This window comes from Exophiala aquamarina (genome assembly GCF_000709125.1).
Source record: "Exophiala aquamarina CBS 119918 chromosome Unknown aczIA-supercont1.8, whole genome shotgun sequence".
NCBI classification, from domain to species: Eukaryota; Fungi; Ascomycota; class Eurotiomycetes; order Chaetothyriales; family Herpotrichiellaceae; genus Exophiala; species Exophiala aquamarina.
The window spans coordinates 843099-861399 of NW_013550580.1; the positions used below are offsets into that span (position 1 = coordinate 843099).

Below are 18301 nucleotides of genomic sequence, written 5' to 3' on the forward strand. Positions count from 1 at the left end.
ATACCACTATACCACTATACCACTATACCACTATACCACTATACCACTATACTATCTTGGCCCTCAAGGAAGCAAAATGTGATGACCGCATCTCCTTTCCCCTTTCTTTCCCTTGTAGTCGTGAAGTTAAAGCCAGCCATCCTCGCTCGGTACCCCAACAAACCAACTCCTAACCGAGCACAAAACAGGGAAACTCTATCGCTCGCTCGCTTGATACTTACCCTCTGGTCTCGCGTATGTGTCCAGAACTGGAAGACGTCCCGCCCGAGACAGGAAGGCTAGATCCCGCCGTGCCATCACTCCTGGGGCCGGTGCGGTGCGGTGTGGTGCGGTGTGGTGCGGTGCGGTGTCAAAAATAAAACATACGGGACTAAGTACCAGGTACTTCGTATTCCGCACTTAAGATAGTGGAGTGGCACCTCGGAGTATGCACTATGTAGTCGGTAGTCATCTATCCAGCTTGACAAAACAGAGCCCTGGTCGGCAGCCATGCCGTGGAGTGAGCGGGGACCTTTTGTGATTTCAACATGGGTCAGTCGCCGCTGCACCGCGCTGTCCCATGGTAGAAAATGTGGTGCAGAGCCGAGCAGGGCAGTGCTTGGAGCAACCATTTCCTCTGGTCGAGGATAGTACACTGCTTGGAATGGAATAAAAGGAGGTGCCATACCATGGACCTGGTTACAGAGGGGACTAAAAAACCCCTCTGCTGCATTCATTCATAGCAACCACTGCCGGGCCCACAGCTTATTTCAAATGCATGACAATCAGGGAGGAGCCTTGTCCAGCCCAAAGTCCTTAGACGTTGCTTCTACGCTATAGCGGATCTTAGGTCCTAGACCATTGTCACGGTACTTTATTGTACTCGGTATGTATTCCGCAGCAGCTACTGATCATTCCTCCGCCTCCACCAAGTCGACTCTCAAACCCCCCGGAACCGAGCGGGTGAAGTGTATGATAGTATTGAGGTCCCTGTCCAGGACACGGGAAGCCTTGAACCACCGGATCATGGTGGTCAGGCCGATGTATATCTCTGCGGTGGCGAGGTTCAAGCCCAGGCACGCTCTCGAGCCGGTGGAGAAAGGTACGAGGCTCTGCTCCTGTCTCGAGACATCTTTTGCCAACCATCGATCGGGGTTGAACGTGAAAGGCTCGGCGAAGACCTCCTCGTCAAAATGTTGGAGGTAGACCGCTGATGAAATGGTCGTGCCGGCGGGGATGTGATGCCCGGCATAGTCGAGTCCTCCTTGTGGTGTTATTCGGGGGAGTCTTCCACTGATGGGGCTGGAGAAGCGGAGACTTTCGTTGACGCACGCTCGTAGATAGGGAAGTCTTTCCAGGTCTTGCAGCGTGGGGTGGCTGTTCTCTGCCTCCCAGACGGTCTTCAATTCGGCGTGTAGGCGTGAGCGGATACCTTCGTCTAGATATATCGACCAACTGCCAATCGCCAGAGTCAGGCCCGTGGTATCGGTTCCAGCAATAATGCTTCCAATGCCGTTAGCTGCAAGCGCCGGCACCGTTTGCTCGACTCCTAGTCGTTCCCCGTTGTTGACCTGTGCTTCGAGGACAGGTGTAAAGTCATGCTGGTCAGCCTTCATTTCTTGAAGAGCTTTTATCACTCTCTGAAGTGCTTGTCAGTCTAACGAACGAAATCTTGGCGAAGAGGTGCTTGTCTTACGGCAGTCATCTTGGGAACTGCCTGGAACACTGGTACTGGTAGGCGACCCATGACAGGATTCAGCGCCCATCGTACTCGGGGAAACATCACAAACTATATCACAGTCAGACCTATACCGAATTGCTGAAAACAGCTTGCGTCTTCCGGGGGCAGGGCACTCACGAATAAACTCGCTGGACCGAACTTATCAAAAGCATCAAGAAGGGGTTCGTCAAACCCAGGCCTGAGCAATGATTCAAACGATTCGCCGTAGGTATATTCGGTCACCACATCTAGGGCGAGGCAGCGGAAAAGTTTGATCAAATCAAGGGGTGACTTGGTATAGGTGTAGTGAGACCGTAACTGTCTCGACATGATGAAGACTCTTTCCCAGATATGTTTCTCGTAGGCGAGCGTGGCTTTCCTGGAAAATGCGTTGCTGACGACCCGGCGGTACTGGGAGTGCAACTCGGGATCCGAGGTGGAAAACAAGTTGTCGTGCTCGTTGGAGAAGACATGGTAGAATTCTGGCGCCTATGAATCACCAACATTAAGTTAGATAACCATAGAATATCTGAGGAAAGTCGACACGGACCTTTCGATACGGTGACGCCTGTTTGTAGATGACCCCTAGATATACCGATGGGTCCATGATGCTGACTTCGTTGGGCCCAATCCGAATGATTCTTCCTATTTAGAGTTAAACAGGGCACACCCTTAATGCTCCAGTCGCACCCTGAGCATACCATATTTCTGGTGGAGGTTGTAGATATATTCTGTGCTGGTGCCACGCAGATCAAGGAACCATATCCACGCACCGGTTAGTGCTGGACCCAATGGACCTGGGACACTGGTAAGAGGTGCTATGAAGAGCCTTCGTACGATAATCGCTGCGATGGTCAAACTCAGGCAGCATATTGCCGCCAGGTAAGTCTGTGGGGTTACAGAAGACAACGCCATGGTCATGGCTTTGTCGAAGCTGAGAGGACTTCCCTTGTCGCTGTGGTCGAAGGAACACAGCTAATAGACAAAAGGCTGAGTAATATACCCTCGAGCCAACCCGATGCTTCAGCTATCGACAGACTATCCGCTGTGACTGGTCGATTGACGAACATCACCGACGGCGACTGCCGTCGCGTTCTTTCTCAAGCGATCTCATCCCCCGGTGAGATTGCTTCGTAATGTATTCTCTGGCCACCGAATTACATTATCCAGATGTGAGGCAGATATATTGGCGGACAGGGCCATGCTTACAAAACCAATTATCTTTTCGAAAAGGTTAATGCGAGGCCACTGGGGGCAACTGGGTAAAGAACCAACATTTAGTCATTCTCCACTCGCATGCGGCTCATGAAGTCGAATAAATCATTACTCCGCAATGCTCGACCCCGTGGTTTTAAGGCGCCCACGCGGAATCAAATTCACCTGTCGGCCGAAACACGGGATCAGGAGAAGCAAAAGGTGACCGGAAGTGGCTGATTGGAACAAGTTGACGTTCATGGACAGTTGTGGGAGAGTCAAACAAGGTTGAGAGTGTTTTGTAAACTCATCGATGTGATCCTGATCTTTCCAGAAACAGCGGAACCGTCATTGAGCCTTGGACTAGCATGATGTATAGCGCGTACGCTGATACTACATGGCTTAGGGAAGTTATCTATATCCACACACGGCAAGGCTCATCCTCATCCCCTAGCGTATATAATTCACGACCAGAGTTATCGTGCTGTAACCCTCTTCTTCTTGCAAGCTGTCACCTATACCTCGGTATTTGTTTGCCCGAATGTGAAAGATATCGATATCGTCGCCTGCCGTACAGTGCTGGGACGATGTGCATTCAGTGATACCAATCTCACAGGCCAACACCTGCTCCTCAGGAAGGACGTCGTATGGCTCCTCAATGAGGATGCCACCGACCTCCTTGCCATAAACATATGCTATTCCGTTGCTTGAAACATGGATCAAATTGCAATCGTTGTTGAAAGTGAGAATTCGCGGAGCAATACCATTGAACGGGATCACGCTATAGGCTGGACTCATGCTGGCCCATCTCCCCAGGTGCGAGGATCAAATGAGGTTTCTCCCTTGAGTTGCCATCTCCATACAATAATAGAAGGCTCACTCGCAGATAGGACAATCATTCCTGCGTGGCTGAGAGCCAGGCTTCGAGCTCAAGGCGCTGCCGATTTCAAGGATCATGTGTCCCTTCAAGTACTGGGTACACAAAGTCCTCGGAAGGGCTTTTGTACGATAATCTGTCGTAGAAAGTGGGAATGGACCAGAGTGTGGGGTTAAGGGTGAACTTCTCCTTCTCGAGAGGGTAAGTAACCCAAGATTGTGGTAGATCCATGATTCGGTGCAGACCTCCACTCGGCACTGGGCCAGAGCGTGTATGGTCGACTGAGGTGGGATCAGGATTCCCAAGTCCTTTGGCGTGTGATCCCAAGATGAAGGCTTTTCACACAAAGTTTGGGCCATAGCATAACTTCTATCCACCTCTTGTTCTAGCCTTTTGTTTCACGCTCAATGGTTTGGATTTGGAACAGCTTCTGCTGCTGTTCGACGTTGGATTTCAATCCTAAAGCCTCTTCAATCTGGTCGGAGAATAATAACATGGCGGAGGCATTGAGCATAAGAGCAGCGCCGATCATGCCACGGGTCTTAGGAGGTAATGATTTGTAGGAGCTGCTTAATGTTAGGGGGAGAAGGAAGCAGATACGAATAGTCGATCGCATAGACTTACGACCACAGCGACATCTTGAAGGAAATCCGGAAAGCTAGTACGGCAGAAGACAAGGAGATAGTATTTTAGAGAAGGTGGAGCCTGGGCTGAGTAGGGATGAGAGAGTACCTCCAAGCTTTATGCGCTTGAGAGGCCAGATGCTGCAGGTAGGCAAGTCGTGAGCAATGGTTCCATGATTCTGGATACATTACGAGACATGATATATCCACGTGGAGATTCCAACGACCGGGTATCAAGCATTCTGAGTAGGTTTGCCGAGCTCAATTACAGTGGAGTATGGAACTCAAATTGTACCTCAACGAGCCTGTGTCGCTGCTACGGTTGATCTTGAATACATCCAGGTGCAAAATCACGCCATTAACTTTAACCAATTATCGTTCACCATCAACACTCTGGTGGCTGGATTGGATCAATATCTGGTGTCGCAGTGGAGAAGGATCCTGAAATGCTCAGCCTTGTCGAGAATAGGGGCATTGTCTTTCAATAGTGATAGAAAACGTCTGACAAGGTGCGAAAACTTCATATACAAGGTCAAGAGCAACGATGAGGACAAAGAGACGGTGCCCCGCACTTTCCAATCCTGCTCACCGTATCGGGTCAGGCGTTCTCGCAGAAGCCCGTCGGTACCCGTACTAACTGGTAGATGCTGGGCGAAATGTGCTGTACAACCCCTCCTCACTCACTTCATCTTCCTGGTCTACAAATGTCGGGATATCATTTGCCTTGTTAGTAGTTCGTTCAATAGTACAACCGCTTGGAAGGGGTTTCCCTGGCTCAAACAGAACTCGATCAAGATGCCAATCGTAAGTAAACGAGCGGTTTATGCAATACATTCATCGCTGATGGCCGGTTCAAGGCGAAAGTCTGCCCTTTCGACGATGGAACCGTCGAAAAGCCGATCAACCGTGAGCCGTACATGATCGATTTAGTCTCAAGGTGAAAGAAATTTATGCTGTATGACTGCTACCATCATCTCACCGGAGGATAGTTTCATTACCAAAAGTGACAATTACGACCGCAACCATGGTCCAATCCAGCATAAAGTGGGGTGTGACCACACAGTCAGAGTAGACGGTCTCGTCTCCAAGCCGCTCAATCTTACAGTCGCCCAACTCGCGAATGACTTTCCTCAGCATCGAGTCACGTGCACTTTGCAGTGCGCCGGGAACCGAAGGCACACCATGCGAACACGCATCAAGGAGGTTCTGGGGGTCGATTGGTTCGATGGTGCTGTAATGAATTGCACCTGGGAAGGCCCCCGAGTTCGAGACATCTTGCTCGCTGCAGGAGTTGAAGAAGACCAGGTAGTGCATGATGGTGTATCACCAATGCATGTACATTTCGCCAATTATGGTGGGAAGACTCAACAGGACGAGTGGTACGGCGGCAGCATACCGTTTGATCGAGCCATGGATCCCGATATGGATGTCATCCTGGCTGTCAAGGTAGGGGATTGGCACAAACACAGCCAGCCTCGGTGTCCGTTGTGGGTTTCATGCTGCTGACGAGGAGGTAGATGAACGGACAGCCCTTGCCTGCTCGACATGGCTTCCCGGTTCGGTCGGTGGTTCCAGGCGTGCTTGGGGCTCGTTCTGTCAAATGGCTCGACCGAATTTCCCTGTCCGACAAGGAATCGCCCTGTTTTTATCAGCAGCGTGACTACAAAGTCCTACCGCCAGAAGCAGTCGACACGGCCACTGCGGAGAAATATTGGAGCCTCTGTCCTTCAATGCTGGATATGCCCATTAATTCTTGTGTTGCCCATCCAACTTCCGAATCGACCATTGCGCTTCCCTCCAGTGGAATGATTGAGGTTCTTGGATATGCGGTGCCACAGGGTCATCATGGTCCAGTGATAAGAGTTCAGGTTTCGGGTGATGAGGGCAAGACGTGGGTGGACGCACAACTTGAAGATGGTGGCGAGGCTAGGAGCCGATGGACCTGGGTTCTGTGGAACGCAAAAATCAAGATGGAGAGAGGTAAAGGAAAGAAGATTTTTGTGAAGGCGACTGACGCTGGAGGGAATTCACAGACACAGGAGAGATCGACCTGGAATCTTCGTGGAGTTGGGTATAACGGGTACGAGGCTGCATTTGATCTCACGGTGATCTAGCATGGCGATGATCAGTGATTGACGGCCAGGGTTTAGCAGAGGAAGAGGAAGCACAAGTCAATGACAGTACTGTAGGTGCTGTTGGATATTGAAGTTGGTGTTATTTTTCCATTGTCGTTGTCATTAGTGCTTAGCATTGGCATCTTGACGCGTAGAGGACTAGTCCCTAAGGCGAAATAACAGTGAAGTCAGTATGCTACAGCCCACCGTTAGGACTTGGTATGTAGCAAGGTAAAGGAGGCTCGGGATGGGCATTGAGATTGGCGGTTACACAGATGTTGCAGATCGATCATATGAGGAAACTGTGGGTTGGATAGTATGTTGATCTCTCAGTATCTCGGTCTCCTTTTAGAGGGTCGGGCATCAACAGCCTCAACCGATCTATGACTCTCATGCCCGAAGATGAGATCGACGAACTGGAGTGGTCAGCAAGATGCTCTCTCTGCCCACGTCCGAGGCATGGAGTAGGTTTGAGCATTCGGTAGGTTACTATTCTTTTTTTTTGGCAGGATGCAGGGAACGCAGCGTGGTTTGACACTGGCTGTTTGGATTGGCAGGTACCGATTGGGTGGTCGCTTGGCTGTATCCGTCTGGATAATGTGCGAGTGCTCCGTACGGAGTCCCTGTAGTTGGGGAGGCTTGGATTTGCTACCGAACGGATATCCGGGAGCAAGCGTGGCAGCGACTCGACTCAGAGAGTCAGAGTGGGATCATGCTCAGGGAGCAAGAGTGGGGAGGATAGGAACCACAGATTGCAGGTGCAGGGTGCAGGGTACAGGGTGCACACTAGCAAGTAAACTCCAAGTTAGAGCAGGCCGGCATTGTGCTTAAGGGCGGGTCGGCATGTTGATGTATGGGGCCTCGAGCATGGGTACGGAGGACGGAGTACAGGCATGGGTAGAGGCATTGGCGTACGGAGTGCTCCAGGGCCAACTTGATACGGTTGTATCAGAATTCATGGGTGTGGTCATGGTACGCGGTAAAGAGTCAGGAATCAGCATAAGAGCAATGGCGTGACAATGCCAGTAGGTGTCAATCCTGGTTGTCACTCTCTGTGATGCCACAACACACCACGAGGGAGGGGAACTGTGACACGTCGAACCCTGAGATCCATGCATGTCTCGACCGCATGATGGTTCTGACTCTCCGAGGCATCACAAAGACAATCACAGTTACGTGTTCTGGGGCCGTGAATCTCCTCGTTAAGATGGCGGAACACGCCGTTGCCTCTACCTGTGCTTGTGCTCATGCTTGGACATAACAATAGAGAGCCTAGGTACGGATACGGAGTACGGAGTACGTAGGACGCAGTGCTCGGTATCTTACTCGTAGGTTAGGTAAGGTGGCCGCCTGGAGACCACCAGAACACCGAGAAGTTCCACGTTCCCGGAACTCCCTGGAAGCTGTGTATAACTGGGCCCGAGCAGCCGTTCTGGTGTTTTTAAGGGTGTGCGGTGCGTAGTTCGTGGTGCTGGGCGGCTTGAAGGGTAGCCTCTTGGGGTAGGCTGAAGCCTGAAACAAGCCTTCCCTCTTCGGCATTCTGCTGTTGGTACCTAAATAGCCTTGGGGGGAGTACTCGGTGCGCCCACGGATAGCTGCACGAGTCAATGGCTGTCAGGCTGCAGATATCCAGACAGAAAGGTAAAAAGAGACATCGTCCGAACTTAAACTACCAGTAGTACCTCCTGTGATCGAGTACCGGAGTGCTTGAGAGTAGCAAGTACATATTCATGATTCGGTTTCTACGTGATATCTACGTTGAGTGTGCGACTCGAGGAACTCTCAGCATTGAAGGCCTCGGAGTCCTGTTAGGAGCGAAAGTCCAAGGTAACTCGCTCCCCTTTGTACTCTGGCCACCATCCTCAGGGCCCTGAATCCTTCTCCAACAGCAGCCTTCTGGGCTGGGGGAGCTGTAATCTACTAGAGCAAATGAGCAGCACCAGCCCCGAAGCACAACAGCAATAGGACATTTCAGAAGCGTACATCAGTGCCTGGGCGCAATGCATCCAGAGGTGTTAAGAGGGGTGCCAGGACCCCTCGGACCTATGTTACTAGCTACTGTTACGCGATACTGTACCTAAGCCGTACCAGTACTGGTAGTTCGTGGTGTCGTAGTGTCTTGTGCCTTGTTAGGCTGCTGCCCTGTTCATTTCCGCCATCCGTCGTTTTTTTGGGTCTCCATTTTTTTTATTCGGCCCATTCCACTCCCACGTCCACTTCCACGTCCACGAGTTCATGACCAGCACTGGCATTTCTCTCGCTGCTCCTCAGGCTGTTCCCGAAACTGCAACGTTCAGACCTTAGACGCTTGACAATTCGAATCTTCGATTTTCTGTGCCAGTCTTGGTCTTGGTCTTGGTCTTTTGGTCGTCCGCAGTCATCCATCACTCTCCCATCTTCCATCTCGCATCTCCCACATCTCATCGACCTCCTCTCTTTCATCCGTATCATATATTTGTCTTTTCCGGGATCTGGAAGACGTTCATTGCTATATCTTGGGGGTTCTTATTTTGCACATTTGCACGCCATCCCCCCGATCTGCTGGAGTTGGTCGGGCCTCTGCTATTTTCTGACCTCGAGTTTGTCCGTTGTCCCTCTCCTCTCTCTCATCCTCCTGCATCGCTTGCTGCTCCATTCTCGCCCTTTTCGCCCATCTCTGCCATCTGGATGAGAAGCCTGACTGACGCATCTGCTCCTCGATAGGAACAGTCCATCTAGGCTTCGCCGTATAATCTCTCCAGCCCTTGCTTCATATTCGTAGGCGAACCCTCCGAGCCAACCTTGCAATTTTATCCAACATGGCCACTGCTGCTCCTCCCGTCCCCAAGCTCGACCGCTATGTCATCATCCATGTGGCCACCACCTGCGATGAGCACGGCGTCTATGTCACAAAAGATTCTGCTGAAGTCATTGAGCTTGGATGGATTTTGCTCGACGCAAAGACCTGTGATGAGGTATGTCTTGATTCACGGAGTTCAAAACCTGCTAGAACACCATATTGACATTTGTTGGATTCAGATATACCGGGAAAGCGTACTCGTCAAGCCCATCAATACCCCCATCACCCCACTGTGCAGTGAGTCGGGAACTTGACAGTCCACGAGACAATGTATACTAACTTTGGAATCACAGCCAGCCTCACTACTCTGACATGGGAGCACGTCCGTAACGCCGGCTCCTTCCGCGATGCAGTGGCTCGATTCGACCATTTTGCTCAAGAGCACCTTATATCCAAGAATCTCGAGTTCTCCTTTGTCACACTGGATGCCTGGGACTTGCGGGTCCAGTTGCCCCGAGAAGCTCGAGACAAGTCGGTCGTCCTACCAGCTTACCTGCAACATTCCCGGACCTTCGACCTGCGCTCAGAATACGCCCGTTGGCAACAGCACCATCCAGAGTCCCTGCCGTTCGGCCCCAGCTCGCTAGCAAACATTTGTGCTGCTCTGGAAGTGGAACCTGTGCAATCGTCCGCCCCAATCAAGCACAATCTACCCTTTCACCTCCAGGCCCTGGCTCCTGCCTCTCCCCGCCGTGCCATGGAAGAGGCCGTCACTCTTGCAAGGGTTCTCAGAGGCCTCATTCGGAAGTCACAACCCGCCCATGACCACCCAGAAATCCTGACCCGCCCCATGGACGCAAGGGCCGACGTCAATGCCTTCTTGAAGGAACGTAGTAAAGTCCTGCACATGAACGGCCTGCCGCACGACACAACCCAGTCAGAACTCGAAAGCTGGTTTACGCAGTTCGGTGGTAGACCAATCGCCTTCTGGACCCTTCGCACTCCTGATCAGCACAAGCCTACCGGCTCAGGTTTCGCCGTCTTTTCTTCACATGAAGAGGTATTTCCCACCCCATTCTGTTCCTCCCTGTCTCCCTCCTGACCATCATCTACACCGTCCACTTTGATCTCAGCCTTCCTCCTACAACTTCTGTTCGCTAACATGACTCCATTACAGGCAGCTGAGAGTCTCTGCATGAACGGTCGCGCCCTCAACGAGAAGGCCATTGAGGTCTCGCCTTCCTCTAGCCGAGTCCTTGATCGTGCCGCCGAGATCCTGACTCCATTCCCTCCAAGTAAAAATCGACCAAGGCCTGGTGACTGGAACTGCCCATCATGCGGCTTCTCAAACTTCCAACGCCGCACTGCTTGCTTCAGATGTTCATTCCCAGCTGCGGGCTCAGGTGCTGGCGACCCCTACAATGCTAATGCCTTCCCTTACCATCACGGCTATCCTCCATATGGAGGTCAACCTCCACACATGGGACACCACCATCACGGCCATCATCCCAGGGGTGGAGCAGGCGTTGTCCCATTCCGTGCTGGTGACTGGCGTTGTGGTGCTGAGGGATGTCAATACCATAATTTTGCAAAGAATATTAATTGCCTTCGTTGCGGTGCACCACGTTCGGGTGCTGCTGTGGTGGTCGACTCTTCTTTCCCCTCGCCCATGGGCCCTCCCTCAGGATTTGGAATGGAACCTGGATCAATGGGAGGCACCCCAGGACCAGCGCCATATGGAGCAGGTGCTGCTGCATTCGGCTCTGGCACCGCATTTGGTCAGCCACCAACTCAATACGGAATGCCTTCGGCGATGGGTGCCCCTGGAGGTGCTTTCCCTCAGATGGGTGGCATGACTCCTGGCTATGCATCAAGCACCATGTCTCACTCTTCATTTGGTCCTGCGGCTCAGGCTGCTTTCAGTGGAGCAGCTGACACCACCGCTCATACTATGCCCGGAAACGGTCCTCAAAATGGCTTCTATGGCAACGAGCCTAACGCCGATCCTTTCGCATTCCTCTCTGCTGGTCTCGGCAACCTCAGTGTGGGCGACGAGAACCAACCTCCGCGACGTAACGGCGGGCCACAAAGCGCCAAAAGCCCTGCTTAAGTGTTGACTCCCCAAAATGGGCTCGTCGTGTTGCCTCTCGACATCACTGAAGTTTTAATCCACAGTAACGACTTCCGACGACATATTTCATGTTGAGCAAAGGTGTTTGCTTGCCTTTTCAACTTCATGTATTTGGTCATTGCGGGTTCATGCACATTTGTTTCCCTACTTTGTATCGTGGATATTGGCGGGTGGTGCTGGAGGTTAGCTGGCTGGGGCTCCTTGTTGATCGATAACCATGGGACAATCTTTGCATATGATTGATGGATGACCTAGACCTTTGGCTTGTGTTTTTCGTTCCTCGTCTGGTCTGCGTGAGCTTGGTTTGTCAACAACAAAAAGGGCTCATTGTGAAATTCTCAGTAACAAAAATTGAGAAACTGGGAGCAAAGGATAGAGGGGAATGAAATGGAGCATGCAGGGTCTAGAGAAAAGAAAAGTATTGATACAGGAATCAGGATGAATCTGGAGGACTGTGGCCCTTTGGTACGTACCTATGTGTTCGTGTCTCTGAACAGCTATTGCCAGCATAGCGAAGGAGTGGCAAGCGGGGGGGGGGGGGTGAACAATAACTCGAAAACTATGGACAAATCGCAAACAATCATTATTCGTTCAATATGACGGAACAGAAAACCCAAATACTCAACCACTACCAGCTATCCGAGGCTACGAAAATTGTCTATTACTATTTCTCTCTATCGCGCTGCTATACTTTGTCTAATCAACCCAAGGGGAAAAGGCCGAACAGATTGTAAAAGGCTTTTTATGGCAAAATAATGTACGAATCCCATCTCATTTGGAAGAAACCACAACACACCCAGCAACTGGGGCAATTGACAGGAAAGGACAGGAACTCACTCCCTTTAAAAAAGGGGGGGATTGCCTGCAAGGATTATATGATTAGCATTAGTATCAGGACTACTTATACTTATGTCAGGACTGAAGGAGAATTTGAAAATCGAAAATGCGAATCGAAATCCAAACCCAAACTCTTGTGATTCCTTAGATACACGGTCATACTGCACGCAGGCACTGTTGGCTATACTCGTACATAATACATACGAAGTGTCAATGGGCTTTGGGTCCATACCCTATGTACGCGTACCCTGTACAGTAAGTAGTAGTATCCTCATGTCCTCTCCCCCTCCCCTCTGTCAATGATAATACCGTCATACATTACTACTGGGATATAGCTCCCGTAGGTATATATGGACATCTTGTAGACCATTTGTCAAGGCTGCATTCCTGATGAGATTGGCAGAATCAATCTATCTATACAGGAGGGCGTAGATTTTGTTAATCAGGGATTCGCGTATTTAGCAATCTATCAGGGTGGCTGCGTGGTTAATTTGGATGTAAGCGGGCTACTTTAACTGTCTCCTCAACTGACCTGGCTTCTTACTACCTACCTAGCTAGGTGGATGACAGAATCGCTCACTGCACTCGCTGCTCAATGCTTCTCTATCCTCATCTTGGTGCCGCAAACCCCCTTCCTTCATATGTACGGGTCTATCACGCATTCTCTTCCGTGCTGCCTAACGAACGTAAGACCTAACAATGGGAGCTGTCCCCAGCCTGAACCCAAAGCCAGGTAAGAGCTCCAAGGTTACCAATACTCCCGCCTTTGATATAGCTCGATCTCATATCAGCCGGCCAGTTCTTCTTTCCAGCCTCTGTGGTTTCCGTCTCTTCTGCTTGAGTGAATGCTTGTCCTGCCATCTTGGGGCCTACCAGAACAAATGGGTCACTGGATCGAGTGACGAAGCCCTTTTCACCCAACCTGCCACCCTGACTTGCTTCGCCCCAGCATGTTCCATTGTCTAAGTGAGCTAGCTATTTTGGCAATACAGCTTCAAGGTCGAATCGACGAACCGAAAAGCCTGGTCAGTATCAGGAACTCCATTGATAAGGGTACTGGGTTCCAGGAGGATATCTCGTTCAAGCATGGGTGTTGCCAGATTGTAAGATCCGCTACCGTCACGCAGGTCTATACCGTTCGTTAGACAGGATCCTGACTGGATAGAAAGCCATAAGCGGTCGCTAGCAATGCTACTGCTGCGGCTGCTGTTGAGCAGCATGCGTGACGACACTCTGCAAAACATCCCTGTCGCCTGGCTCCAAGATTGACGTCAAATTAGTGTAAAGTTGTGGCTGCTCTGCTTGAAGTTTGCCCAGGCTCTCTCGGAACACGGTATAGGGGTCGAACTTATCTAATGGGCTCTCAAGCAAGCTGTCCTCGTCGAGGATACTATCGTCGTCGTCATCGGCAAGAGCGCCAAACTTCTTGGCTTCTTCGCTTAGGAAGTCCAGATAAGCTTGAGACTCATCTTTGATGTCCCCTTTGGTGTCAGGAATGGTGGCAGCGTTGACATTACCCCATTCATGTGCTTGTTGCCCTTCAGAAGGTTCATCTGCCCAGTCCTCCGCATCATCGTCAGACGCATATTCCGAGAGGGTGTCGCTAACACCATCAGACGCTTTTACGGCATCCTCACGCAGCTTCATGGCGGCAGGAAGAGTGCGGAAAAGATAGGTTGCGCCGGTGAGTAAGCGAGGCCAGCCAGTTTGCACCGATTGGGGGACGCGGTCTCCCGGAATCGTGAGAAGTGATGATATCGCCGCGATGCACAGTTTCTTGTCATGGACCCGGCGGAATGAGTCGATGCTGCCAAACCATATGGAGAAGAACTTGTTGGTCCAGCCATGTGACTCAAGGACCTGTAGAGCAAGGATGGGGTTGTAGTAGATGGCGTTGATGACCATCTCCACCAGGTGAATCTTGTAGCTCTTCATAATTGACTTGGCTTGTGGACCGGTAAGGACTTCCATCGGCAGCGTAATGAAGGTAGGAATGTAACTGTCGATTGGACCACCCCGCAAATTCAACATGATCGCTTCCGCTAGTTTACAGCCGCAAATACGATCCACGCCACCAACCTTGGGGTCCGCAAAGATGTCTCTAACCATGCCTGAAACAGCGGCCAGGTATGGGGGATGCTCAATCAATCTTTGAGTGCCGTAGGTGACAAAGTTATCAAGAGCCGGTAGCATGTCTTCCAGGTACAATTCTGCACCATCCTTAAATGTCTTATGCATGAGCTCGAATGCCTGCCACATGGTTGGTGATATGGACTTGGACGCAAAAGTGCAAGAGTCAATGATTTCAAAAACCTCGTTGTAAAGGTCGTAAAGTTTGTTGTCAAGGGTGATTGTTATCACGGGCATAAGAATTGTCTCGAGCAGCAGGAGAACGTCAGGCGTTGCCTCGAGGGTGAGGATAAGCGTTCCTATAGTCTGTAGAACGCCTAAGGCCGCGATCGATTTGTCGTCGAGATAGTCGCCATAAGCAGGGCCATCGTCGCTTGCCCTTGCCTCATTTCGATCGACGATGTCTTTGACGATGCGGAGGTATGTATCCCGAAGATTCTCGCTCAAAGCCACCGCGAAAGGTGTGAGTTGTTCTGCAAACACCTCGACGAAGTCCTCCATGACGTTGGACAGAGCATCGACATCAACCTCGTTCATCAACTTCAAAAGCTGGTGCATGATTTGTGGAATATTTGATTGCATGGCCAAGCGGATGGCATCGTGCCTGATGAGGGGTTGTAACGATAAGGAGGCCATCACCCTCACCGGTAATTCAGGATCTGCCATGGACTCCAGAATATTCCTGTAGATGATCATGAGGTTGTTCTGGTCTTTGAATTCCAGTTGCTCGAATTTCTCCATAGTTTCGCAGGCTCGTGCTCGCAGGAAACCATGTTGAGACCTAAACTCTGGGAAGACATGGCGGACAAAGAAGTATTCGACCTGGTCAGCGATTGGACTTTTCTTTCCTAGGATTACACTGGCAAGGGAGCCGATCATACGAAGTGCGCCTTCTTTTTCCCTCGGATTCTTCTGATCATCAGGAGCGGCCTCGTATCGAGTGACAACCTCATTCACATAGGATAGAATGCCGTAGGTCTGTTGTTTGCGTGACTTGGTCAAGGCAATCAAGAAATTGGTGGCGGCCATGTCAGGAGCGGAGACCTCTTCGAAGAAATTCAATTTGCGATGCAGATAATCGGGGGGGTTGTCGGTGAAGAGCTCTAGGTCGTCATCGGATTGACACAGGACGGGGAAGATGAGATGCTTGATCAGGATATCCATGTGCGGCTTGAGCTTGTCCCACATGACTTTTGGTTTGACGCATTCTTCCAGGAAGATCAAGGTATATGATAGTGAAGGCTTGCTGAGCCAATGGTTACCACCCACCCACTTCTCGATCTCCTGGAGATAGCCTTTAAGGATTTCGGGGGCGAAGTTTGTGATAAAGCTCTTGGAAAAGTCACCATATTCCTTTTCTTGTTGGGAAGAGAGTCCGGAGGGATTTCCATATCTCACGAAGAGCCTATTCAGATTGGCATAGGACCATTTCCGGGCTTTCCACCAGTGGTTTCGTTCTCGCTCATCTGTATCATCATCCATGGCGCAATCGGGTGCTTGTTTGGAGATGACTGTTAGGAACAAAGTGCACCAATCAACGGTGGCCTGGTGGGATTGAAGTGGCTGAGGCAGAGCATAGTAGATGGCATGTTTGTAGCATTTCACGACCAGTCTCAACATCTCACCGGCCTCGATGCTGGTATCATTGACCAACTTATTGCCGATGCCCAGAACAGTTTGGAAAGAGACAACGACGACCTTGTCAAGGTTGGCCCTCTCTTCGCCTGCACGATAACGATATGTGCGACAGACAGCCAGAAGACACTGCAGACCAGCATAGACGGAGTTCGCATCTTGAGTATTCAACAATTGCATGGCGATATCGATGAGTTCGGGCCATTTTGCAGGAAAGTCGTACTGGAGGATGGTCTGGAGGATGGGAATGAGTTGGGCTCGAATGAGAGGAGGAGAGGTCGACAGCGCAGGCAGGAGGCGGTCTCTGAAGGGTTTTCGCTCAGGATCGGAGATGGGTTGATGAGGAGTGTTCTCAGTGGCCCAGCCCCGCGAGATGCGATTTTTGAGATAGACGGCAGTGGAGAGTCGGACAGCAGAATCCTGCTCAGACTGGATAATGTCCAAGAGGACGGTGATAAAGCCAGGATGCTGTTCAGCAGCCCTGAGGGTAGCCTCAGCCTGGGAACGGACTGTGGCATCTGCTGACAGCGTGGACTGAATGGTATTGCGCAGATCCATGGTGACCAAGTTTGCCCTTGGAAGGGCCAATACCTAAACTCAACAAAACAGCGCAGAGCGAGTTCGAGGGCAATAGGACATGGGTGGACGTTATCTCAATGTTGCGGAGAATTTAAAAAAGATGTGAGGCAGATGGGAAAGTTGGTATAATTGGGGGGGCAGAATTCAGGATAGGAAGGGCAGCGCAGCGCAGGGATGTTGTGGTGGACGTGGTGGACGGAGGCTGTGGTTGTGGGTGTGGTTGTGCTGTCGCAGCAGCGCAGGCTCTCAGCAAGTGCGGTGCAGTCGCCCATAGTAATCCTGCCTCCAAGATAGGGCAGGAACTGGCAAGGGGGCAGGTAGGGCGTGGCTTCCATGCGGTGCCAGTTTCTAACTAGCGGGCAAGACTCCCTCACCGCAGCGCCAAGACCACGCACACAGATTGACAACGGCGAACTGCCAGCTGTATATCTACCTAGGTACTTAGCACTATATTTCTGTTGTAATATTGCATTGCGCTTTGATGCGGTGTGTGGGTTGGTTACTGACTTAGGGCTAGAGTGTGCCTGTAGAAGTAACAATGACGAATCAGTCCCAGTCTCAAGTCCTTGCCCTCCCCCCTCTCAATATTGCCAGATGCACAGCATAGCCTGAATTTGCGCCTAGGTCTGCGGGAATCCGGCCTTCGGGCACCCGCCAGACCTCGAACTCCTCAATCATGGTTTCCAGAAACAGCTCAAAGATGGTATCTGACCGGAGTTGTTGTGCCACCAGAACCACTGTGGGACTTCGATTCACGTCCCCATCCTCATGCTCATTGCCGTGTCCCAGGCGACAGGCGTCCACACATGTCTGGACAAGTGGCTTGACCAAATACTCATTGTAGACACAATCACACAATATCAAGAGGTCAATCTGTGCATTGCCTGGGAGGGCAGCTCTCAGATTCATTGCGTCATCCTTCTCCCAGTCCAGAGCCATGACTTGGAGCACATCCTGCCTCCCAGGAGTGCTGCTCTTCTTGTTTTTGCTGCCCCTGGTCTTTGCACGTGGTGGCCCGTCCAACATTCCGAGGGCAGCTCGGAGATGTCTCACAATAGACGGCTGATCGGTCAGGATGTAGCGCTGGACAGATTGAGACAATACTTGTCCTATCAACCCTGCCAAGCCGCATCCGAGTTCAGCCACCACGGAGTCTGGATGAAGGGCATGAAGATCAGCAAGAATTGTAGGGCAGGAGGCCAACCAAGTCGCTAGAAGAGGAGAAACCTTCCATAAGACCGCCCCTGTCGTGCCTCTGGCGTGGTTAGAATTGAGAAGGCCGGGAGACTGTTGAATAGTATATTCATGCCCGGCTATCTCGATGTCGATGTTATCCGCAGTGGCATCGACAAAGCCCAGGTTATTGGTAGGGATGTCCTGGCTGAACAACAGAAATGTTTCTGGTCCAAGCGGTCAGATGAAAGACAACACACGACCAATACTCCTACCTTCTTCAGCATCTTGTAGCGGGGGCCCAAGCAGGGCATGCAGTGTCTCTGATTTTGAGACGGCAGATCGAGCCATGTCAGGCTCTTAATTCACCAGGAGTCACTATGCAATAGTATAATCCAGGCTTTCTTTCGAGGCGTTCAGGGATGAATCTCAACAGAATTGCATCATGGCATTCTTGCCTACCCGACCTTGGTGCCTTGTCACGGGACTCGCATGATGATTGTGTCCAAGGATGATACCGCACAGTGATG

At 51.1% G+C, this 18301-nt stretch overlaps 6 protein-coding genes across 6 annotated transcripts; 2 read left to right on the forward strand and 4 right to left on the reverse strand.

Annotated features, from left to right (window-relative positions):
* Positions 1-890: 890 nt before the first annotated feature.
* A1O9_08866 (uncharacterized protein) lies at positions 891-1595 on the reverse strand (the record flags this gene model as incomplete). The annotated part of the gene is made up of 1 exon (XM_013402348.1): positions 891-1595. The coding sequence occupies one exon, from the start codon at positions 1593-1595 to the stop codon at positions 891-893; it is 705 nt and encodes a 234-aa protein (XP_013257802.1).
* Positions 1596-4155: 2560 nt separating this feature from the next.
* Positions 4156-4350, reverse strand: A1O9_08867 (uncharacterized protein; the record flags this gene model as incomplete). The annotated part of the gene is made up of 1 exon (XM_013402349.1): positions 4156-4350. A coding segment is annotated over one exon (195 nt), but the record flags the coding sequence as incomplete, so codon positions are not given.
* Positions 4351-5575: 1225 nt separating this feature from the next.
* A1O9_08868 (sulfite oxidase) lies at positions 5576-6507 on the forward strand (the record flags this gene model as incomplete). Its single annotated transcript, XM_013402350.1, has 2 exons — positions 5576-5839; positions 5911-6507. 2 exons carry the CDS (start codon positions 5576-5578, stop codon positions 6505-6507), a joined length of 861 nt encoding a protein of 286 aa, XP_013257804.1.
* Positions 6508-9305: 2798 nt separating this feature from the next.
* Positions 9306-11396, forward strand: A1O9_08869 (uncharacterized protein; the record flags this gene model as incomplete). The annotated part of the gene is made up of 4 exons (XM_013402351.1): positions 9306-9461; positions 9526-9583; positions 9640-10346; positions 10464-11396. 4 exons carry the CDS (start codon positions 9306-9308, stop codon positions 11394-11396), a joined length of 1854 nt encoding a protein of 617 aa, XP_013257805.1.
* Positions 11397-13445: 2049 nt separating this feature from the next.
* A1O9_08870 (uncharacterized protein) lies at positions 13446-16577 on the reverse strand (the record flags this gene model as incomplete). Its single annotated transcript, XM_013402352.1, has 1 exon — positions 13446-16577. The coding sequence occupies one exon, from the start codon at positions 16575-16577 to the stop codon at positions 13446-13448; it is 3132 nt and encodes a 1043-aa protein (XP_013257806.1).
* A 579-nt stretch (positions 16578-17156) lies between these two features.
* Positions 17157-18122, reverse strand: A1O9_08871 (uncharacterized protein; the record flags this gene model as incomplete). The annotated part of the gene is made up of 2 exons (XM_013402353.1): positions 17157-17998; positions 18047-18122. 2 exons carry the CDS (start codon positions 18120-18122, stop codon positions 17157-17159), a joined length of 918 nt encoding a protein of 305 aa, XP_013257807.1.
* Positions 18123-18301: the final 179 nt, after the last annotated feature.